The 25,419-nt window shown below is 36.6% G+C and overlaps 1 protein-coding gene across 5 annotated transcripts in view; it reads left to right on the forward strand.

The window, feature by feature from the left end:
- PRUNE2 (prune homolog 2 with BCH domain) overlaps window positions 1–24,543 on the forward strand; it is a 125,995-nt gene extending 101,452 nt beyond the window's left edge. The window contains exons 11-20 of one of the 5 annotated variants that reach the window (XM_079331175.1): window positions 493–693; window positions 5,693–5,869; window positions 10,076–10,178; window positions 13,783–13,914; window positions 14,071–14,157; window positions 15,321–15,419; window positions 17,268–17,303; window positions 17,824–17,862; window positions 19,373–19,420; window positions 21,569–24,543. In XM_079331175.1, the coding sequence (XP_079187301.1) occupies window positions 493–693; window positions 5,693–5,869; window positions 10,076–10,178; window positions 13,783–13,914; window positions 14,071–14,157; window positions 15,321–15,419; window positions 17,268–17,303; window positions 17,824–17,862; window positions 19,373–19,420; window positions 21,569–21,590 (944 nt within the window). In that variant the 3' untranslated portion in view covers window positions 21,591–24,543. The remainder of the gene's footprint in view (window positions 1–492; window positions 694–5,692; window positions 5,870–10,075; window positions 10,179–13,782; window positions 13,915–14,070; window positions 14,158–15,320; window positions 15,420–17,267; window positions 17,304–17,823; window positions 17,863–19,372; window positions 19,421–21,568) is intronic. The other 4 variants (XM_079331171.1, XM_079331173.1, XM_079331172.1 and 1 more) reach the window with 4 other exon arrangements.
- Window positions 24,544–25,419: the final 876 nt, after the last annotated feature.

Raw genomic sequence — 25,419 nt, forward strand, 5'->3', positions numbered from 1 at the left:
ACTCGTCTTGTTGAATACAACTTCTGTTTAAGACTGATTAAGAGCCTCATGATTTTTATTTTTTATTGTATTGAGTAGGATATTTTATAGTTAAAGCTAAAGATGTAAGTATTTGCAAATCAAGACTAAGTGCATAAGAAAATAAATATTTACAATGGCTTTTAACACCTACGAATTTTCCAGGAGTCAGCAGTGTCTTGATTCATAACTCAAATTAATCTGTATTTGCTCTTTAAATTCTTAAATATTGTGGGTCAGTGCATGAAAACCTGATTTTTGTGTGAGCTACATTTGCTGTTCCTGTAGATTTTTGTTCCATTTCATTAAACATCAATGCCAAAATTTGCATTTTGTGTTAGATGGTCCTGAATGTCATGACATTACTGGAATTGATCTGTCTCAGTGTATTTAAAGGTTTTTGAGTACCTGGGAAATTAATTGTATGTGGAGTAGATAAAGTTATTTTTTCTTTTTTTTTCTCCTTTTATTCAGAACCTCCCAATTCTCTTGATCTTAATGGTTCCCAGCCCAGAAGGATAAAGCTCACTGCTCCAAACATCAATCTCTCATTGGACCAGAGTGAAGGGTCTATATTATCTGATGATAATTTGGATACACCCGATGAAATTGACATTAATGTAGATGACCTTGACACTCCTGATGAAGCAGACTCTTTTGAATACACTGGGCAAGGTAATATTTTAGATTGCAAATGTAGAGTTCATTTCTGTTTCTTTTTTACTACTTACATGCTCAGTTCCATGTCTTTCAGATTATCACTATGGTTAAAGCATTTGAGAGTTAATACTAGACACTCAGGTTTTTTTACTGTCTGCTATTTTTTAACCTTTATTTCTCCTGTATAAAGTACTATCCTTCTATTTATTCAGTGTGTAGAAAGAAATAGTACAACTGAATTCATAAAGTAAGAGCAGCTACCTAGGGAGAATGAAATTCTCAGTCCTGTCTTTGTCCAGTACTTAGTCTGACAACAATTGTTTGAGAAGGAGAGAGCAGCTGACTGTTGCTGTAGAGAATACTGTAGCTAACTGCAGCATTCTTGCAGCTTATTGCAGCTCTAGCTAGATTACAGTTAGGTCCATCATATCTAGGAATATAACTTTGTGCAAAATATGTTGGCTGCACCAGAGATTTTGCAATATATAAGTGAGATAGACACAATATGCTGAGAGGCCTTTTGTTAGGAAGAAAGGTCTGCTTTTTATTCCCATGATTGGAAAGCTGAGATATGGAAGGTGTGTGGATGGCGTGATAAAGCTGGCTCAGGTGGTGGAACAACAAAATTCCTTGTTCTGCAAATTTTAGTGTCCTTTCTCAGAAAGGCTAGCTGTACAATATAGGTGCACACTGAAGAGTGCAATGGATACTTCACTCTTCCTTCATGTATTAATGATTTTCTTTTCTAGAGATGATGTAGAAGTTTTACTCATTTGCATAGTTTCATGGTGTTCAAGATAGGGTGTTCCCTGTTCCTTGCTAGTACCTCATAAAATGTAAATATGTAAGAACTGATGCTGATGTAAATACAAACAGATCACTAGCTATTTGAGGGGAGAATAAGTGTGAACGTTTTACAGCTGAGAGCAGAAAAAAACTTTAAACATGGATTGGTTTAAGCTGAATTTTCCCATGCGTTTGCTTTCCCTAATGCTAGTGAGTTTGCTGAAGCGTACAAGAATAGTTGCATTATTTTAAGTAGTATTGCCAAAGAGGCATTACTGTGTACTCAATCATGCATGAGCATCTCTAATGTTACCTCTCATGAGGAGGCTGATTTCCTTATGGGTTGGTGCAGAGTGTGGTGATGAGTTACTTGATAGTTAGAAGATTTTATACTGAAAGTTAAAACTAACACACACACGGACTCACCTGCTTAGACTGTTGTGACTACCATGTGAGAGAAGTCTCTAGTCTGCAGTAGAACAGATGTTTCTTTTAAGCCCTCAAGTAATTAAATTAAACTCCAGTGATTTTGGTAGCAGTTGTGTTGATGGCAGGTATTTCCTCTCAGTGGTTTTTTTTTTCTGCTTCCTGAATGTGATGATTCATTCAGTTCTTAAAGCTAGAATATTTTTCCCATTTTCTTATGTGAAGAGCTCAGGATCCTTCTGATTTTGGTGACATTTATACAGTTGTGTAGTTTTATTTTAGATAGCTAATAGTAAAAATGTCTTCTGCTGAGATGAGCCATGAAAGAGTAGAAAAGACAAAAAAAAATCAACATCTTATCAAGATAAGCCAGCAAAAAAAGAGGTTGTCTATATGTAATGTTAATCTGATAACTGAGATTGTAGTCCTAAGAACTAGTGCAGAATGTCTTATTTGCATTGTAAATAGCCTTTGTTATCTTTGTACTTCTGTACTCTGCTATTAGCTGGTACACACACTGATGTTACCAGCAATTTCCCACAGTTCAATGTTCCTAACTGCTGCCAAACCCAGAAAAGTAAATACTGAGAAAAACATAGCTGCTGAGACTAGAAAGATCAGTGACTTTTGTCATGATCAGGCTATTGAAGGTCCCTTTGTGCTACAAAAGACATCTGAGAAAACCAAGGCTTCACCCATGGTTCAGGGCTCTACCTCATCACTGAAAAATGACTCTGTATTACAAGTAATACTGAAACCCATTTTTTCAAAAGAATGATGAAGAATCATCATCACAACTGCAATATGCATAAAAGATAAGATGAGTGCAGAAATAATAAAGTACTTGTCTTGAACCAGCACCTGAATTGTTCAGAGATTGGTTGATCATCAGTTTTGCGCAAACCATGCTAGTTTCTGAAATGAGCTTTTTATGATTATTGCTTTATATGACATAAAAATTGCATTTCTGAAAACATATATGAGTATCAGGGAAGGCCTGCTCTCAAATCAGCACTATTTATAAAGTAAGAGTGGCTATTGTTTTTTTCTGCTGATATTTATTTCCTTTCTGAATTTCATACTGGTGCATCTTTCTCTGCAAAAATCAACACTCCAGGCAGTAAAGGAGAGCTACTTCACCAGGAATAGGCAATCTAGTACCATTTCTATTAAAAAAATAATTAATGTATCCAATTTCAATGTAAAATTTATTAGAGTCTTAGTAATTTTTCATTGTCTTAAGTTTCACCAACCAAAAAAAAATCAAATACATTTTCAGCATTGGTCAGCCAGGTATGTAGTCCAGCCTCTTTTTATTAAAGTTTGTTCTGCCAGCTGCACTTCTGTGCCTCAGTCATGTTTCTGCTTCACAAGGACTCAGCTAACCAGACAGTCTTCATACCCTGTGTTGATAATTCCCATCTATTCTAAAAGTACCTGAGCTGCATAATTGTATCCTGTGGAGACAATTACAGGAATGGGCTGCCCTGCAATGTTGAAGTTTGCGTAACTGGGCTGTACACATGTAATTTTCATATTGCTACCAACAGTACCTTGGCAAAACTGACAACATAGACAATTGCATTAACATCCAGATTTGGGGGTAGTGGGGTTATGCATTTTATAAGCTTATTCCCAGTGTCACAGAATACGTGGTATTTCAAAGCTGAATGCTATTGTTAAACATCATGAACATTGTGCCCTGAGAAAGGTGTGAATATATTCTTCAGCTCCTTTGTATATAATCTGTTGAGCAGCAGCTGTTAAACCAATTTGAAATATTATACTTGGAAAGAAGTCACTTTTTGTTCAGTCTGTCCTTTTTTCCAACCTTAGATCTCCTCAAACTCACTTTATTTGGAGTTTTTAAGGAAAGAAGGCTTCATGGTCACACTAGAGGTGCACGTGTATATATGTCTTGCTTTTCCATCCCTGTTTCCACCATTAATGCAATTTTATTTGAGTATGTTTTTAACTCATTGGCTGGTTAGACAGTGAGGAAAGAGGTGAAATATTCCTCCTTTCTTTCGAGATTCTATTAGGCAGGTAAAGCAGAGACTTATTTATAGATTCAGATTTCATTGCACATGAGAGTCTATTTCGGGGGGGGCACCTTCTGCCAATATGATTCCCTAATATTTTGTATTAAGGACAGAAAATACAAGACAGGTAGCAGTAGAAATTCAGACTTTGTTAGTCCCAGTGCAGCAGTAAGTATGTGCTCAACCTATCTTTTTTAGAAGCTTTTTTTGGTGGAGTTAGAGAAACTTGGTGTTTGTAACAGATTTGGTGAAGTTGTTGGTAGGATTTAACGGAGAATTCAGTTTAATAGTTAGTACATGTATATGTATGTAGGAGCCTGTAGCTTCTATGTAGATTTATGTGGTATACATGCAGTATACTATCATATTCCTGATTTCACAGATAACTTATTTAATTCTTATGATAAACTAGTGTGTTTTGAGGATCATGTACTTTGATTTATACTCAGTAGTTCAAGAAGAAGCATTAATCAGAGGCACATCTGTGGATAACCCAAAACATAGAAAGGTTTGAGGGCACCTATGAAACATTGTGTTCTTTAGTTCTTGTCAATTAAAATTGCTTCTTTTTTATTCTTAATTCTCACAAATCTCCTTAGTATTTTCAAATAGGATGCCTGCAACTTTTTATGTACACACTGTATGTCATTATGTACCTCATTATGTGTCATTGTTTACTGTTACCTCACTGATTTGCAATTCAAATTCTGCTCTTATGACTGCAGAGCCAGTCATATGTGTTATGTGTAAAATTTACTATGGATCTTTACTATGAAGTTAAATTAATAATACATACACAGAACACAAGGCAAGAGTGCTTGAGCAAGAATAGTACAAGAGAGGGAATTTTCCCCCCATGGAAAACACAGTATATTGTAACAATAACTAAAAAGGAGAGTTAAATAATTCCAACTGTGGACATAATTACTTTTTATGTCAGTTTCTCTGTGAATAGCCATTAAATTAAAAAAAACTGGAATGTTGTTAAATTTATTGTTAAGAGCAATCCCATCAATGTACAATGGAAATGTAGATTTTATTAATCATTTCCCAGTGTTTTTGACACTAAGAGTATTCAGCAGAGAGACTTTATGGTCACTTGTCAGCTATACAGTTAATTTTTTGTGGTCATTGTGTCTGCAGACTACATTTCCATGTTCTCTCTAGGGTGGTCATGGAACAGGTCAGACTGACTCTATACTTCAAAGCAGGAGAGCACTGGTATTTAACCTCAGACAGTCCTAGGGGGAGGTAACTGCTGTGTTTATATGAGGAGTCAGCATGACTGAACCACACCAAGATGAGTGTACTTCACATTTGCTGGTAGTGGATGTAGAGATTGGAGACAAACTGGGATAAAGTTGGGGAGCTGTATCTGTCTGGTAATTCCTCTCTAGACATGAAGTACTGCTAAGCTCCCTTTTATTTGGCAGCAGGGTTAACATAGTTCTCATACCTTCAGCATGAATTTTAGAAGGCCTGTCATGCAGTAACTCCAGTGAGCAGCTGCTCAGTGTTACCAATTGGATTCAAAAATCCTTTGATGGTGTTCTGGATAGTGATAATTGCTGTTGTTCTTTTCATGTTCATAATAATGAAATGTCTTAAGAAAATGTTCTTGTTTACTTACTGACATTCTGCTCTTATTTATACCATGTAAAAATGCAATTCATTTCAGTCATAAATCTCAACTGTATGTAGCAGAAAAGTTATTTAAAGCTTTAACAGGAAGAGGTAATATGTACAGTTCTACTTTCCAGAAGAGCAGGCTGCTGCTAAGGATGCTTCCCAGGAGGAGTCTGAATCGATTCCAGAGTACACTGCTGAAGAGGAGCGAGAGGACAACAGGTTGTGGAGAACAGTGGTTATTGGAGAACAAGAACAGAGAATTGACATGAAAGTGATTGAACCATACAAAAAGGTCATTTCACATGGAGGTAGGAGCAGCTGTAGGCATTTTTTTAAATTGATGTAAAAATTTCATGCTTTATTGATCATGATTTATTTTAATTTTTGTTCTGTTATCATACTGACAAGGGGAGAGAGAATTTATTTTTCAGCCTTGGCTGAGATCACCCAGGTTTTCAATTCTATGTGGCAGTGACTAATAAGAATTCTAAATTCAAAGCCATTTTGGAAGCATCATACTGACATAAATGTGTCAAGAACAGTCTGGTCACTGTAGGGAAAAACTGTCTTGAGGAAGTCAAAAAGCTTCTTATCTACAGCAAAATAAAATTTTGAAAACATTATTTGGTGAGTTTTGATAAAATCTTTTGTGTGAGGAAGTATAATCCTCTGTGATTTGCTGAATGATGCATGTGGTTGCACAGATCTAAACAAGTAGAGTGGCAAAAGAAAAAAAGATGGTTTTCCCTGGGTCTTACATTCATCTGGCTACTTGCCTTATGCTATTTTTCTGCCATTTATAGTTGTCAGCAGCTTTTCATCAGGACCTGGTTTATGGGATTTTTTTATATAATTTGGCATCAAATAACATATCAAAGAAAAAACATTTGAAGTAGGAAAATAGCCCCATGTGCTTGCTATGTATTCTCATTTGCTCATCTGCTTCCCAGCTTCCTCAGAGAATTTATAGCTTCAGTGTTACTTGTCTATAGAAATTAATTCTAATGGGTAAGCATTACTATAGTTGAAGGAAGAAAATAAAACAAGGCTTTCCAAGCACCTTTCCCTTGGTGTCTCAGGTTCAGCTTATCTTTGGATTCTGTACTTTTGGGGGGCACTCTTTGCTATCTTGGCTATTAAGGAAGGTATTAGGTTAAGATGAGTTGTTTTATCCCTTCAAAAACTGAGGCAGGCAACATAGCATCTCAGAGGTAAGATTTATGAATTTATATGAGAATGCTTTTTTCACAGTATTGTTGATCTGCAGCATCAGTTCAAGATACTAAAATATTAAAGTTAGAATATTTTCAGAGTTGAGCCTCTATCTGGTAAAATTCCATAAATAAATTATAGTTAATTTTTACTGTAAAATCAGCTAAATGCTCACCTACATGTATTCATGGTGGCCAATGTGCATAAAGTTTGACCAGAATTAATAAAGATGTTTAGGCCTCCAAGCATTTTTTCACTACAACACTACCATCAAAGATTTATGAATGTGATGACACCTCAGATGCGGTTTAGCAAACACACCCAGATGGTTTAATTTAGGAAACAAACACAAAATATTTTTGGGCATTGCTGTTGTTGCTTATTAATGTATTTTTTATATTTTTATATATTTTTGTATGCTTTAAACTAGTCAATATGCATTTGTGGTAAAAACTTGTATCTTTCCTACTAAATGTCGAAGTTTATGATTATCAGCTTTTGTGTAAATTCAGTGTTTAATGGGAGAGGTAATTCAGCTCCACTCTCAGCATGAAATAATTGGAATTGAAATTTTACATGTCTGATGTTTTGTTAGATCACTCAAATGTAAGATAAAGAGCATTTAGTTTTCTTTACTTTTGAAAGGGTGTTTGTCAATAGCATTAGTCATGGTTAAAAAAACAGTGTTAAAATGTAACAATAGGTTTCAGCCTGCCTCTGCCTAAACTGGAAGTTTTTCCTGATACCTAGGCAAATCGAAGTAAACTATGGCCTGGATTCTATCCTGTGTTTATGAAGTAGCAGATTGAAGACAAGGAAACAAAATCACTTTGTTGCATCTACTGCGGAAAACTTTGGACAGCTCAAACAATTCTACATTATGGCAGCAAGGCCCATTCTTTGAAGTTCCTTTCCGTGGAGTGTTCAGAGGGCCAGGAGTCTTTTCTTTAGTCTCAGGAATAATGATAGGTTCTGGCTAAAATTAGTCAATAGGAAGTCAAGTCAAGCATTTCTTGATGATTCAAAGAACTACTGAGCTTTCCTCCCTAGCAAATGACAGATAACAGCAAGTGCAGAATTTAGGTGGTAGCTACAAAATAGGAAAGGGGAGAGTAAATTTGTCAGTGTAAGTTTGAGATTTTCTTCAACATACTCTGATGGAGAAATTTCTTAGTGGTCTTTTTCATTGCTAAGGTTGAGATTTTGGGCAATGGGCTTTTACTGGCTTTTAGTGATGAATTAAAATATACTTGTCCCTAGGGTGAACATTCCTTCCCTTCAAGTATGTGTGAGAAAAAGTGACTTAGATTTATCTGTGGATTTTTCTTCTTTGTGTTGTTAGTTAGCATCTGCACATAATTGTTTTCCTTTCCTTGAACTGCAAACTGTGCTGTATAATTTAGTGGATGCACCTGCCATAATGTACGCTTACTGCCAAATTCCTGTGCCAGCTGGACAGATTGCTTTATTTTAGTCTTTTGAAGTTTTATTAAATTAATGGAAGGAAGGAAATGTCCTCCCTATTTCCTTAGTTTATAAACCTGAGAGGGAAAGAAATACTGTTTTTTTCCTGTTGTTGTTCAAATCTAGCTGGCAGCCAAGCCCCACACAGTCAGTCACTCACTCCCACATGGTGAATCAGAAGAGTGAGTAAAGCCTTGGGTTGATACAAGGACAGTTTAATGCATAATGCAAAGCATAATGCACAGAAGCAAAGCAAAACAAGAAACTAATTCACTACTTCCCATGGACAGGCAGGTTCTGCCATCTGCAGGAGACCAGGTCCTCATCACACAAAACAGTGACTCGAGAAGATAAAGGCCATCACTCCAAATGTCCCCCTCTTACTTCGTCCTTCTTCCCCTCCTGAGCAGGATGCCATATGGTCTGGAATGTCCCTGTGGTCAGCTGGGGTCAGCTGTCTTGACAGTGTCCTCTTCCCCTTCCAATTTCTTGTGCATCCTCAGCCTACTGCATGGTGGGGGCAGCAGGAAAAGCAGAAAAGGCCTTGGTGCTTTGTGAACACTGCAGCAGTAACAAAAACATCTCTGTATTATCAACCATCTGATTTCAGTGCAAATCAAAACTACAGCCCCATACTTGCCACTGTGAAGAAAATTAACTCTCTGCCAGCCAAAACCAACACAATTCCAAATAATCTAGCTGAATAATAATATGTGCTGAAAACAGGACTGGAGTTCTGTAAGCACTTTAGTTAGGCTTGGATATAGCTCTCTAATATTCAGAAAGCATTGTAAAAGTCTTAAAGTGTCCCTTTGGAAAGACTGCATAAGTGTTAGTATTATCCTTTAATTTTTAATGTTCCTCAGAGGAATATTATAAAATATTATCATCTCTCCCTCAATGTCAGTTTTTTCTAGACTCAAAAGATTTTTGAGTGTTCTCTGAGTTTATCTCTCTTCTGTCTAGTGCTATCTATATCTACCTGCAACCATTCCTACAGCATCTTTATAAATTCCCTCCTAATTGCATGTATCCTTTAAGCAAAACTTTTAACTGAAGTGTGGGAGTATTTTGTATTCATTATTAGTGATAAATACAGAAAATCCATAGCAGCTGCAAAAGGTTATGGAGAAGATTAACCAACATGAATCCATCATGAAAAAGAAACGTTTTCTTTTGAATAATAAGCAAACTGTGCTGGGCCCTGGAATGGTTCTGCTACAGCTTTGAAGATTAACAGCTGTCATTAGGCAGTGATGCAGCCCAGAGAATGCCAGTACTGGACAACTGAAGTATCCAAGGTTAAAAAGTAATTTGTACAAAATTTGCAGCAAAGGATTTAACTCCTGGATCCCCAGGAGCTTTTAAGGGATAGTGCAGTCATAAATGTAATGTTCCAAAGCCATTGGAGCTGCACAGGCCAACTGAGATTGGACTGCAAGACTTTGTGAAACAGAGACAATGCAGGACAACAAATGTAGGGTATTTTCTTTTGCCCCTTATTCCTCAGTCTGAGGTGAGGATTCAGTACATGATTGCCATAGAGCTGCAGTGAACCAGAAGTAGAAGCCTTAGAAGGCTTTTTTGCTGGTCACTATAAAAAGTTTACTAGTAGTTGTGCTATGTGTGCTTTTTGAGGATTCAGCTTAGCTGACTACCCAACTTCCTTATCACTTCATGATAGCTCATACATTTTCAAACCTCTGATATGAAGCATTTTGGTTTGCTTCAGCAGTAGACATAGTAGCTTTATTACAGGACCTTGAGATTTTTTAAAAAATTCATCCTGTTAAAAGCCTTTGACAAAGATAAAATGTGTTTTCGTTTTTTTTCCACAGGATACTATGGTGATGGTCTGAATGCTATCATTGTGTTTGCAGCGTGCTTCTTGCCAGACAGCAGTCGAACTGATTACAACTATGTCATGGAAAATCTTTTCCTGTGAGTGATAAGTGAGCAATGTGGCAGAGTCTTCTGAGTTAGTACTCAAAATTATGTAGTGTCTTTCCTTTAGATGTGATTTTACTCGTTGTAAGGGGAGTGACAAGGAAAATAGCAGTTTTAGATAAACTGCTCAGTGGAGTATTATTTTAGTATGCTTTACCTACTCACCTTCCCAAATTAAGGGGTATTTATTTGTCAGGACCAAATCTGACTGTTAGTGTCTCCCTAAATGTCAAGAAATTGTTGGGGGTTAAAGTCTTTGCACTATTTCAGTAATGATTTCCAGGACTTGCAGAGCACTGTTCATTGTTTATTATATATTATCATGATGTATCCCTGAATGTATTTTTAATATAGGCTGTTTTGGGTTTAGGAGTTACAGGGCTTTTTTGACACTTGTTTTTTAAAAACAGTAAAAGTGGCAGTTGCAGACACAAGCAGTTCTCACTGTGTTTCCTGACTCCATTTGCTTCTGATTCAGCTAGAAGTGGCAGGAGCCAGTTGGGCCAGACACAAATTTGGCCACATAACCCCAAATCTATCACAGGAAAATTATTCCTAATAACGATTGGTTTGGCAGCCCAAAATTTTGAAGACAACACTCTCCTGAAGTGCCTTCAGCAACTTCCATTTACAGCTGTTAAAAAATCAATCATTCCAATGTTTTCTGTGCTAAAACACAGTAAGTAATTTCTAAAACCAGCAGGACACCTGGCCTTTACCATTTGCAGCTTACTGAGAGCACAGACCCAGGTCTCCTTAATATTCCAGTCTGAGAAGATGTAATTATTGGCAGCCAGTACCTTTAACAGTGTCTATATGTGTGAAAATCGTGTTTTAGTGTCTGGTTTAGTTTCTGGTCAGAACAACCACATATAATTTGCTTGGTAGAGCCTCTAGGAACTCAGTGTCATCTACAGTAACTGATAAACACACTGCCCAGTGTTTTAGAAGAGAGGAAGGAATTACTACAGTGGTTTTATCTTGATAAGTAAGGAATAAGGCTGACTGTAACCATGACTGACATTCAGTAGTTGTTCTTTACCCAAGACCCTTGTAAATATAAATATAAATATAAATATAAATATAAATATAAATATAAATATAAATATAAATATAAATATAAATATAAATATAAATATAGTCTGCAGAGAAGGCCTTAAGAGCCTTTTCCTCATGGCTTAAGGATATTGCTGAAGGCAGTTTCTTAAGGCACTTTTTGTGGAGTAGTAATATAAATGTGAGTTCACATTGGCTTGCAGCTTGTTTTAAGGCTTGTAGGTAGTTGGCTGTCTCTAGGAGAACAAGAAAAAGGAGTAAGTTCACCTAGTTTTTTTGTTCTAGGTCTGTTAATTGCACAAAAATAGAAATAGAGGGAGTTTACTAAACAGTTTACGGCAACAGTTTACTAAATATACAGTAACCAATGTTTTAAAATATTTGGTAATTCCTTATTATTGAATTATATAGGGATCTGGAGAGACCTGCAAACCACTTTTTTTATACAGCATATTTCTGGTAGCATGTAAGCTACCTGTAGTTTCTGATTGACAACTATCCTCAATTGCTCCTTTCCCATCTGTATTCCTTTCACATTTCCAATTATCTTCTTCCTATTTTTGATATTGATTAGTTCTGTAAAATTGTCTTTGAAGGATTGAATTCAGGTGAAAATGCTTGGAACAGCTTTTACAGCAGTTTTTGTAGATAATTTTTGTGGAACCACACTAAAAGTCTACTGTTTAATTTGTGGCTGCTTGAAAGTCAAATAAAAGCCAGTCTATAGATTAAAATCTTTTAGAATAGTCTCAATTTGAAAAACTACACTTTGAAAACAAAACCATCAACTTTGCTTTCTGAGTGATTCAGTTGTTCTAGTCAATGAGGAAATTTCTTTGCATCTTTTTGAATGAAGAAATTGCCATTATTACCAAATAATAAGAAATTATTAGTTGGGTAGGATTTGCAAGGGAGCTCGGCATCCTTAAAATGACAAATTATCTAATTCAACATACATTGTGTAAGAGCTGTTGAATGAAAATATGTGAAAGTGAGATTAGTGAGATATGAATAAAAAACTAGCAAAAATTCCTTTTTGTCATAATAGGATTCCTCATTCTGCTGAGAAATATGCATGATTTTTCTTAGTGTAACCAATTAATTCATAATAGGTACAATCCCTTTGGAGTTAATAAACAGACATTTTTCAGACTGTTGTGCTCCATAACTGACATGCTTGTAGTATTTTAATATGTACTTATGCACTTCTGTATGTTTCAGTGTTTAAGTGCCTTTAAAGTACTAGATACTAGTACTCATTCTGCCCTATGAGAAGGGCTAATCTTATAACCTGTCAAATAGTAGCCTTGTTGAAGTAGCTATTAAATGAAGCTTGATGCATCAGAATGTCCATGCAATCCCTTGCTTTCCTATATCACTGCTAGACATAACCCTTCACAAATGTCAGGCAAAAGCAGACAATGCACAACAGCAAGGTAAGAATGAGCAGAGGGATGCATTGAAGGAATAGTGCTTTGGATGGGATTTACCAAATGCATGGAACTATTCCAGTTAATGGCTGCCTACTTTATGCCCAGGTAAAATACCACTCTCTGGTGAGAGCTCGATTTCCTACAGTTCTTTTAAAGATGCATCCTAAGGTATGTAAGGGTCAGATTAGACTGTGAGGCATTCCCATACAGCTGTGAAAGGGGCCATTATGCTTGGGGATAGAGCTGCCTTTTGTAGTGAGTGCAGTCAGGCATTCAGGATTTTAAGGTGTGACTTGCAGTTCTGCATTCTAGTTTTTACATAAACATGCCTTGAGGCTGGATAGTAGAGAGAGCAATTTTAAAATGCCTGTGTGGATCAGCTCCCAAACGAGGTAGGGACTTCTGAGTGGACCATCTGCATAGATAGTCCCAAACAAGAATTTAAATCATTTTGTTTGAATGAGCAATGTGCTCCTCTAGGTAGGATGCATTTGGCCCCAAGAGCACTGTCTGATAATGAGTGTTGGGAGTGTTTTGCTCACAAAATGAAGTGGTGTCCTGGAGTGCTCTGTCCATCAGAAATCATGTTGATGAGTGTCAAAGTATTTGTATTTTGCAGTCACAGACTCCGTAGCAGGAGTGTGAGGATAACAACAAGTATAACAAAAGGTATATTCTGACACCTTTTATTATTGTATTGAACAAACTTGGTTATTAGAATAGTGAATAGAAGTTTCTCAAGAGTTAATTTCAGAAGTTCCTAGGACTTCACATGATGCCATGTTCTCCCTTGCAAAATCTCCTGATTTAATTACTTTTTTTAAAAAAGCAAATTCACCAGTGATACTTGAAAATTCACTATTAAACTCTATTTTTATAAGGAAACCACCTATTTTTGAAGACACAAAATACTAAGTGATTTTCTGCTGTGTATCTACAGGTACCATGGTGATCAGTGCTAAATGTTTCCTTTTGTTTAAAAGAAAAGAAAAGCCTGCATTGTTATAAAGTGCTAAATCTGCCTTCATTTGTTCCTAATAGCCTGATTGAGTTTGGGCTCAGTCTGATAATGTACAGTATATGCCTACTGACATCTGTACTTTTATCAGGTATGTAATCAGTACCTTAGAGCTGATGGTAGCTGAAGACTATATGATTGTCTACTTGAATGGAGCAACACCAAGAAGAAGGATGCCTGGTTTGGGTTGGTTGAAAAAATGTTATCAGATGATTGATCGAAGGTAAGTAATGTTTGCCTGTCTGATCCACAGCCATTATTTTAGTATTTATCACACTTCTGTGACTCACCTGTATGCCAGGGTTTATTGTATATGATCTTTCTTTATATTTTGTGTGTTCTTTCTGTTTTTCTAAGAAACAATTGCTTTTTTACTTAGATTACGGAAGAATTTGAAATCATTTATAATTGTTCATCCCTCATGGTTTATCAGGACAATTCTGGCTGTGACACGACCTTTTATAAGGTATGTAATAAATACCAGTGATTTTCTATGTCTTTAAAAATACATAAGCACCCTAAATCATCATACATGGCTATTACTCTTTCACTGAATAGCACTCATTTTATAGCTCATGTTGGGATTTTGGAAGTTGAATTTCTCTTTCCCGAGGTGAATGGGGGAAAAGTGATTTATTTGAGTGTCTAGAAGTCATAGGCAAGGTTTCGTAAACCTGTCTGTGTATGTACTGGGAATTCAGTTCTTTAAAATACTCTTTGTTCAGAACCCAGATAAAAGGAAAAGGGAACTGCATGCAATTATAACCACCTTATTTAAAATCCTGGCTACAGAACAAGATTAGGCTACAGTTTTGGATTTTTAAAATATCATCATTTCTCATATCAGCTCATGATCAGGTGAACTCTGTGTTAAGATATGGCTATTATAATTATTAGAGAGATGTCTCTATCCAAATTAAGGTGCAAACAAGGCCATATGCTGAAATCAATAGCACAGACTTTCGTTTAGCAGTAAATGTGAGGCAGAGATAGAAAGAAAAAGAATGGGTGGGGGAGAGAAGAAAGAGCATGACAAGTACGGACAGACAAAGTAGAAAAAGTATCATTGCTCCATGATCCTGGTGGTGTCTCCTTGGTCCTCTTCTTCTGGTCTTGTTGGTGATTCCAGTCTTGTCAAAGTTATGGTCACTATCTTCATCGAGTGGGGGAAGCCCACAAAACACAGAATCCATTGCATTTGTAGAGACTCAAGTTCAGGTGGGATTACTCACGTGCCTTGCCTTCTAAGATGCTACAGGTGCCTCTTGCATCTGGGTAGCTGAGTCATTTATGTTCCACCAGTTACTCAGGGATGAATACCTTCAGGCTCTGTGTGAAAGTCCTGGTTCTTTCCCAGAGGGAAGTTTTCACCTGAGCCATTATGTAAGAGATGACTGGTGTGATAAGAAGTGCTATCTCACCTCACAGACCTTGCTTCCTTTTTAGCTGTGGCAGGTGGATTGTTTGAGTCATTAATCATTAACAGTTAAGTCTCTGAGTCTGTAATTGAAACATGAATATCCAAATGCTTGATTTTTAAATACATTTAATACATTTCTTCATTTGGTTTTAGCATGTCATAAAAGCTTGTGGGGCAAGGTCAATTAATACCTTTTTTCTGTGTTTCAGCTCTAAGTTCAGCAGTAAGATACAGTATGTCAACACGTTGGCAGAGCTTCGTGAGATGATTCCAATGGAATATGTGCATATACCAGACAGTATTGTCAAGTAAGTGATGTACAGTAGCATGTACTTGTTCTAATGGAAACTATTTCCACAAACTAATAATACTGTTAAAGACTGTATGGAATACAGAAAGCACTTTCCTGATGTTCTTTAAAACATCAGGATTATGTGTTGTTGCACAAATATTTCTCTGTCAAACTCAGAAACAGGAGGCCACTGTGTAATGGAAACACAAAATGCAATAAATATTTACTTCTAGGGGAGTGGGAAAATCGTTTGGCCTTTTTTGAGGTATCATCTATGCTGTGTTTTTTCATATCTATTACCTCTATTTAAGTGGAAGTGTTTTCAAGTTCTACTCATGCAGAGCTTTAAACAGAAACATTAATTAAAAGATAGTCTATTCAGTAGAAGACCAGTGAAATTCCATAGGTTTACTTGTCAGTTTTCATGGTTAAATCCACAACCACTGAAAACCAGTTTCTTTGCTGCTTATGTGGAGAGGTTTTTTAAATCCAGGCATTTCCAAAGGAAAATATCTGTTAAAAATTGTAAGGAAGTTGACTGGCATTGCAACTGACTTTTTTTCAGACCTGAAAACAACAAAAAATGGTATACAAAGACTGAAAGCATGACTCAGAAAAACCCCCAAAAATCATGGTTTTCATATAGTCATTATTAAAAGATGTTCTGTTCAGGAATTATTTTTTTAAAAAAAATGCTCTCTTCAGCAAATATCCCAGGTTTTGAACAGCCTGTTCTAGAAGGTAGTTTGAAGAGTAGATATGCAAGTATGATTGTATTTTCATTTTGACTGGTCAGTGACAGCTTTTGAAGTTGTCACAGATCTCCTCGACCCAGGCAGGAGGTTTCACACCTATTTCACAGTAATCATGAAGCAATTTCCTTTGTCAAGCTGGTAGTGCAATTCCAGGGAGTAAGTGGGAAACTCAGGTCTGCTAATAGCAGTTGTGAAAACAATAAATTACAGTAGCAAAATCAGGAGTCATAGAGACTTTCACTCAACTTTGTTTGCTACTTTAGCTTCTTTAAAGGTGGGGTGATGATAAGAATGTGGAGCAGAGGCTGTTGGTCAGCTGACAGAGAGATGTCTATAATATTCTAACATCCCTAACAAATTTTCTTCTGGGTCCTGTAAACATTCTAGTTTCTTATAGTTCCCTTGAATAGAAACTTTACTGTGATACTCAGAGAGTTTCTATTTCCTTGCTGTGTTTTACAATTATATTTTGTCAGTGCACACATCTGCATTACACACATTTTTTCTTCACTGTAAACTTGAAAATGTTCGAAAAGTCCATTCACCTCTCAGACCAAAGGTGAAATGATCACCAAAGAAACTTTACCCAAGTACCAAAGAAACTTTAGTACTTGAAGAGTTTTAGGGTAATGCCTACTTCACATCATCAGGAGTCAGATGAGAGATCATGATTTTGCTGAAAAAGGCAGAACTGGAAAAATGACATGTGGGGTATTTCCTTCCCAACAATGACACTTGTATCAAACATTTCAAGATGTTGTGATAACAAGATTTAGTGGCTCTGTGCATTCAAGGCATCTGTGAGTGGCTATTCCCATACTGTAGGGAGAAGAGCAGTTCAGTACATAGCTTCCCTTCTGCTGCAAATTCAAAGAGATTCCTATAGAAAAATACTCATCTTTTGGCTTCATAATTGCTCCATTGCCAAGAATAAGCTTTCCACCTATAGTCAAGAAAAATCCCACCTTTAGAAAGTACATAGTGTTATGCCAGAATTTGGGTTATATGTTTTTTTTGGTAGTTCTCAGTGAAGCACAATAAAATATGATTGTTGTACCATATGAACGTGTACATCTTTTCTCTTCCTTCATCCACTCTTATCTTGTAAGGTATGATGAAGATAAGTGTATTAAGAGAAGAATGAGGTAAAACTTGCTTTCTAGCCCCTGCTGCTGCTCATAATGGAGTGAATCTGTGTGACAGCCTTTCACCTGCAGGCGACCTCAACAGCTGAATGAGAGAGGACTTGCAATGATTTGGCATCTTACTTTGCCCTTCAAGCTGTTGAGATCAGCCTCCCTTGCAAATAAAACCCACTGAACTGTAAACGTCCTTGACTTGGCCCAGGCTGCAGCTAGTTTAACATTATCTGATAGAGCAACTGAATGCTTTCAGCTCTGTCCACTGGGCATGCTTCAGACCCTGCTGCTTCTCTCTCTGCCTCCAAGTGAGCTAAATAAGGACTTACAAATTTAAGGTGGGTTGAGCACAGAGATAAATGGTATCATGCTGAACTGAAGACTTTTAAAGTTAGCTCTAAATCATTCTGGGTGGCTATTTTAAAAGCATGTACTGTATTTGTTCTTTGCTCTGCTATTGCTCTGCTTCACTCTTATGCTCTGCTTGCTTCTCTGTTTTTTGTATCAATAACTTTTACTCATGCAGACTGGATGAGGAGCTGAGGGAAGCTTCAGAAACAGCTAAGTAAGATAGCTTTCAGCTGGATGCTGGCATTATATTGTTTCACAGGAGTAGCTTGAATGCAGTAGTACATTGTGTTTGGTACAAGAGTCAGCTTGTAGTTTCAATTTCTGTGTAAGTTGCCCCATTTGTGAATTGACTTCCCCTCTCACTGCTTTTGTACTGCTGGGTCTCAATAAAAATTATCATACTCTTACACTATAAATTTTTTTTTGCTGTTTTTTGATTATTATTTCCCTAGTCATGGGAATGACTGAAGTCACATACTCCATTAAAATGGATCATTAAACATTTTTTACTCTTCCTCTTTTATGTCAGATGATTCATAGAGTTTTTAAGAAGTAGTTCTTTCTACAGTTCCTTTTTACAGTTTGCTAAATTAGGGTTAGCTGTCTCAGTTAGGATAGGTATATAAATTCTTCTGTTTTTCCAGTGTTAGCTGGATAGGCCAGGGAATTAGTACTTAATCATAATATTATATTGTCTATAGTCACTTAATAAACTAGTGGCAGGTGATGATCAGATACGTAAAAATGGTGATTCTGTGCTTTGACTTGGATATAATATGGTAGTATGGTGTAGAGTACCAAAGAAATCCTTAAAAAGTGCACAATGCTTCACTCACTGAGCAGAGCTTTAGAAAGTTTACAGTGCACTTTCCTCCTGTGAGTATTGTACACAAAGTTCCTGAGCAGGAATCTGTGTCTGTATGTATGTAAAGTATCAGATTATCACCTGCCACTGGTTCTAATGTAATATTGTCCGTTGCAGTTTGTATAACTAAAGATTTTGAGTTTTGAAGTTTCTCTCCAGTCACCTTCCTTTTGCTTATGCACTTGAGGATTTTCAGCTTACAGCTTCTTCTTTGCTATACTTTTTCTAAAAGTTCCTTCTTTTGCAGTACACATTTCCCTCAGTTCTTCTGAGGTTAGTTTCTGAAACAACCACAGAGAAATAACTAAAACACTGGCCACTTTCTTTTATTCTAGCTCTTAACACTGCCTCAGAAGCAATAAATTCACATAAGTAGTTATCTGATACCACCTGACTATTTTGTTCAACAAAAAGGCCTACCCAGCCTTGAAATACAACTTCTATCCCTTCTCTTCAAACATTTTCAAATGCATTGTATAGGTGACAATGAGAACTCTGTGGGAGAAAGCTTTCTTGCTACTTCATTTAAAATAGTGGAGGCTGCAGTGTAAGAGTGAAAGGGGAATGGAGTATTCATATGAGGCATCACTGGTTATTGTTACTGTTGGATGTATGTATGCACTGTAGTGCATTTCCCTTTCCTAACTTAAAGAAATAATTTAAAAATTTGTTACTCAAACTAATGTGTGTTGTGGGCACTAAAATCTCTACATTCCTAAAAACAACAACATTTGTGTGTTTGTGCTGTCAAAAATACTCACCACAGTTAGTTATTACATCCCCAAATTTGATGTCATATTTTAAAATAGAAAGAAATCAACACAGAAAAATGTTTACTTATCTTTTTCCTTGTATCCAGAACTAGCTGCCTCTCAAATGATCCAGAAATGGCTTCAGTGGAGCAGGAGTAAGAATTTATGCCTAATACTGTCATTACATTTAAACATTATTTTACAACTGTGCTGCTAGGAACTGAGGCTGGGTAGACTCCTTAAAGCTTCTTTGAGTCCTAAGTACTTTTATGGTAATGTTCAGGAACAACATGTACAAGCAGGCAAATCATTGGAGCTTTATTATATTCATATTTTATGTACTTTATATATGTGTTATATACCAAAGATTTGTTGTATTTGTGTTGCATTAGGAACCATTTCCAATCAGAAAAAGAGAGATCACTGTTAGCCCAAGAATATTGAGGTTAAATTATATTAGAAATAGAAAAAGTGCAGCATGGTCACAGTGAAGATGGTTCCATGCATTATCCTCAATTTTAAACTTGCTGTTCTCATTCAAAGATTAAAAAGGCTTATATTTTACTTTGATTTCTGGGCCTTAGTCTAACACGTGCCTTCTCTTTGCTTTACTGCTTCTCAGCTTCTTTGATAATTGTTTTCCGGATTAAATCTCTAGCATCTTTATGCCTTTCTCTTTTGAAGATGGACTTGTTCCCTTGGAAATGGGAACATGTCATTCCTCTGATGTGCTGTTGCCCTGTCTGACACCATAACTGAGCCGTGCAAGTGGAAAGCCCTGCACTGCTGCTCTTGCTGTGGATCAGGGTTTGCAGGTGCAGGTGTCCTGGCAGTGCTGGCAGCTCATTGCTGGAGCAGCTCATCAGCAGAACCACCCGCTGCAGCGGGCTGTGTGTCCTGTTCAGTGTGCACAGGGAGAGGGATGGAGCCCTTTGCTGTGCCTGCCCACCTCACAGGTGTGTGAAACACGCTCTTGTCTCACACTGCACGGGAAGTACCATACAGGAAACCTGAATCCTCAGCAAAAGGCTCCATCAGCAACATGAGTATTAACAAACGGGCAAATAATTAGGAGTATATGTAGCAAAAAGTTGCATAAATAAATTTAAGGTTTGATTTTTACATTTTACAAAATAAAACACTGCTATAGTAAGCTATCACACTGTCATACCTCATACACAGGTTAGAACCTGATTCCTGAACCGGTTGACATTTTATGTCATCTTTTTTTTAACTCAGACACTGTTTTATTCTATAATGAATCAATACAGGAAATATTTTTCAAAGTACAACAACAATAAACTGCATGTTAAAGACTGTATGATTTTGACTTTTTGTGGCTGGAACAACTTTCCTGTTTTTCTTCAAATACAAGCTGGGCAGCAAAAAAGCAATATGAGAAGAGAATTTACATTTATGTTAAATAAATACAGTTAAGGCCAAATTAATGTTAATTCATGGCATTTATTTTCTCTGCATAAACATGAATCTGTATTCAGAAGGGGCAATAATTTTCCTGTGATCATGTATCTTATTTCTTGTGTATTTTCTTCAGGAAATAGCATTCTAAGTAAATCCCTTCATTCTGAGAACAACAGCTTTACACAGACTTTTTTTCTGTATGCTTTCTGCTGAAATGCCTCTGGAGTCTGCCCAGCACTTAGTTTGCTTCTGTTTCTTTCATTCTGTTCCAAAGGCTTTTGTCTATTGTCATGCTCTCTTGTGTTCTGTTTTGTTCAACTCCTTGCACTTCTTCAGTACATTAAAGTAAATGTTGTGAAATAATTCATAGTGGAAGAACCGCTGTGTATCATTTCCTAAATATTGAGGAAACTTGAAATTATCTATTCTTTAAGGAAGATTGTATCTTGAGGCAGCATTTATGAAGACACATTCTTACTCTGAAGAATACTTCTGAAGTGTTTGATGACATGTGTTTTGCGCTAAACAGCTAAACTGTACACTTAGAAAAATTGTTGGGGTACCCATTCATACCACACCATTGTGTCATTGCACCAGTGGATCTTCCCCCACCTGATTTACTTCAGATTGGAATTGATGAAAAAGTAGTTGTTAATTTCAATAAAGCAGTAACAGAACTTACTAAGGTGTATACTTTCATAGATGTAGATAGGATGTGTGTAAGTTATTTCACATTTTCTGCATTGAAGTAAATGAGAGATAAGGATACTGAACAGTTTGTAGGAGCTCAGGATTGGGGAAATAATTAGCCATGTATTTTCAGAACACTCATTAATGCTTTTGTTGTTGTTGTTCTTTGTCATTTTGTCTTTAATAAATAGCATCGACATGACTGTGAAATAAGAAGCATCGTTGCCAGGCATTTGAAGAAGAGGGTTCACATGGATTTCACTACCCAGACAATCACAACCACACTGTACAATAAATGATTTGGTCAATTGTGTTTGGTTTATAAGTTTCTCCTGTCATTCAGCAGTTTAAGAAGACCAAAAGGGCCAGTCCTGTTGTCATGGAAACAGCAGGATTTTGGGGCCTGGTTATGTTTGTTGCTTTTAGGAGCCGTTTTCATTAGGAAAGCTATATCATCTAGCGTTAGTTTCTATGTGAGTGTGCCATTTCTGTTTAAAAGGATACCATTTTACCAACAGTGTGCCTCATGAGTAGGTCAATGAGGATGGGGATTTTTTTATTTTTGTCTTCAGCATATTAATGTTTATGCATAGCTGAACGCGATAGCTATTATTACAATTAGTGTTAGTTTGCTTGTGTCACAGAGCAGCAGCAACTTTATTGTTTAAAAATAATGTTAGAAATTATGCAGGACTTTATTGAATTTGACAAGCCATGTTAGATCAGGCTTTGGGCAGCATGTTCTACTGAAAGGTGTTCCTGCATAGGGCAAAAGGGCTGGCACTAGATGATTCTTAAGGGCTCTTCCAACTGAAAGTATTCATGGTTTTATGAATTTGTGCTTCTTGCTGTCTGAAAAGTCTTTCCATCTTCATTAAATTACTTTTTTATTTGGTCAGAGAAAAGTGTGATATACCAAAAAACAATAATTAGTCTTGTTAGACTTCCAGAGGATGAATGAGTAGCTAAAATTAATTTTACTTTAATCATTCAGTTTGTGTATTTATTTTAGGCATAGTTTTCTAGAAACAGCTAATCCTGTAAATTGCTTTCATATATTCTACAATGCTTGGAACATTACTTTATTTCTGCTTTCTAAGTCTGTTTCTTCCAGAACACTTTTTTTTTAAAGTTACGAGTCTTCAAGTGACACCCTGTCTCCAATTGTAAAGGCTATTAATTCTCTGATTATGAATCAAATATTATTTCCTACTAGGAGCTGAAAGCTGGGAGTCATATATTAGGAATATTTGTTAAAATCTTGCTCCAAGGGTTTCTATTAGATTAAAAAATGAGTCTTATAATGGTATTTATGGTCTGAGCCACAGAACACACAAGTAAAAGCATAAAAAGGAAAAAAACATAAGCATCTTTTGTTTGCCACTGTCATGTTTGGCCCAAAAGATACTACAGTAAGTCTTAATCCTTACTGGGAGATAGATTCAGTTTCTCAGATCATGCTTTTGCAGGAGTGTGCAAATTAATTACTGAGTGATTTCTGTTTGTCAGCTTTAAAAATATAAGAGTCAAGAATATGACAAATGTTTTCTCTTATCCTAATGAATACACATATGCACTTGCCAAACCTTCTGACTTGTCTGCCTTTTGGGAAGTCCTAATGGAAGTTTTATTATTACGTACTCTCTGAAATATTTTTTTTTTTTTTCACAAGATTCTTGTGACACTTGTATGCCACATCTTGGTGTCTTTACTTTGTGAAGAAATCTTTAGACATAATTCAAGTTGCACCTTTTTAGTATGGTCTGTCTCTAGTCCTGCTTTCAATTTAGGTCAATGAAAGAGAAAACAAGTGAAGTATTTCTTGAGGCATAAAGTTTAAGCAGAGGCAGTAAGCATGAGCCTACATTTTTTCAGCATTATCTAAACTGGAAGTGAAAGTTCTATTCTGTCCTTCATTCACAAGTTCAATCTTTTTGTTCTGTGGTTTGCACATTTCAACTCTGTCAGTTTCTGTCTGGTGTTTGCAAGGTAGCAAGCCAGCAGTGAGACAAGTGTCTGACATTGTGTGCACAGTTTTTCAGCTTCTGTAATGAAGATGGACAGAATTGTCAGAAAGGCAAAAGAGTGCTTTCTTATGGGCCAGCATGAAAATGGAAAGTGCCCTCTGCAGCTGTTGCTCTGTGCTGGTATCTCGGTCTGAGTTGGTAGTCTGCTGTATCACATCTTCCTGTCAGTTCCTCCAGATTTTCACAGAGAAAGGGCCTAATCCTGCTGACCATTGTTGCTGCTCTGTAACCTTGTCCTGGACTGGGGTCTGGTAGTTTCCACCTTTTCTCAGATGTTTGAATCCTGGCTTGTGTCTGCCTTATAAAAGTGCTGTCACTTAGTATATTGGGGATAATGTTTTGTGTACAGATTAATATTTGTATTGACTTCCAGATGCTAATTAAACTTCATTAAGATCTAATCTATTAAAAGCATTTAGTAGCATGAAGTTGCATCTTTTGCAGACTGTAGTTTAAGCCTCTTAGGACAAGCCACATGATTTGTGATGCAATAGATGAGAAGTTTCCACTAGAAGAGAAGTTCACTGTAAAGCAGAAGTTCAGCACAAATCTTCATTTGCTGTTTGGGACCTAAGGGGGGTTTTAGAGATTTGTGATTTCAGCTGTGGATGTCAGCTCAGAGTTGAATTTAATTCTGTTTGCTTTGTGTGGAATTACTAAGCAGCAAAGTTACAAATTAATATGATTATTATGGGCAGAATAATGGTGGCAGCCTGAGATAAAAGAAATTTGTTTGAGCCAGATGTCACATTAAAACAAAATGAGGCATTGATGTGTTAGTTAAAAAATTACTGCAGGATCAAAGTGTGGTTGTCCTTGCTTATTAACATATTTTGAAAAGTTTTTTAATGCTATGGCAATTCTATGTTATACTAACAATAATATAACAATATTACTAAATCCATAATTTGTTGAAAGAGAAGTATAGTACGTATAATTGCACAGATACAAGCTTTTATATATGGATTTTTTCTACTGTGTATCAGAGTGCTCAGATGAAACCTAAATTAGCAGTTGCAAATTTTTTGTTAAAATACCCATGCTGACTTAAATTATAGATTGAGCAATACAAAGATATCTAATAGCATTGTATGGAAATATATACCTATGAATCAGAAATAAAGAATTGCAACCCACCACTGGACTATTTCCTTTCAGCTCAAAATTGAGGGGTTTTTGTTACTCCCTGGGTGCATGGAAACACTTGATTGGTTCAGATCAGTTCTTTGCTTAGTTACAAATATTTTGTTTTATTTTGCATTCACTGTCTGTCCTCCCAAAAACTGGAGTCACTTTTGTGTCTCATGGTGGTGTTCCCCATCTCTGTGTGTTAGAATCCTGGCTTCATTGTACTAGCAGAATTGTTCCCAAAAGAAAGCAGAAGAAACTATTTAAATTTCTTTCTAATTTGTCCCTGTGCTGTTATGTAAAAATCGAATGCACAGACAGTCCATCTCATATGTCAGAAAGCCAAAAGCAATGGGCAGAAGAAGATTGACTGACCCTGAGCAGATTAACAACCTGGGTGACTTCAGTGAAGAAGGGGTTAGAGCTGCCTGGTACATTGTGCTCACATGCCAGTCTACATCTGTGTCAAATGGGCCAATTAGCACTACCACTACTTTAAGTAAACCTGGATGATTTTTATAGCTATCCTGAGCATTGTCAGTGAAGCACCAAATACGAGATTAAAGGGAATGAGCTGTGTGTTCTTAATTGCTTCCCACCTGCAGGCAGCTCTGAGAGTGCTCCTAGATCTTTTCAAAGAACTTGGATTAAATAAACCTTTCATGCTTGTTGCAAATAGGTTTCTTGACTTCTGATAGGTTTGTAGAGACAAACCTACCTATCTAGAGACAAGAAGGGTGTCCCTGTATTGCCTGGCACAGATGCAGCCAACTGAGCAAGCATCAGGAGATTAGTGGTTTTACTACTCATTCACTGTCCCTGTTCTCCAGTCATGCAACTCTTTTGGCACCCTGTTCCCATTGCAAAATACAGCTGCCATGCAGACA

This window comes from Erithacus rubecula (assembly GCF_903797595.1).
Source record: "Erithacus rubecula genome assembly, contig: SUPER_Z_unloc_2, whole genome shotgun sequence".
Lineage (NCBI taxonomy): Eukaryota > Metazoa > Chordata > Aves > Passeriformes > Muscicapidae > Erithacus > Erithacus rubecula.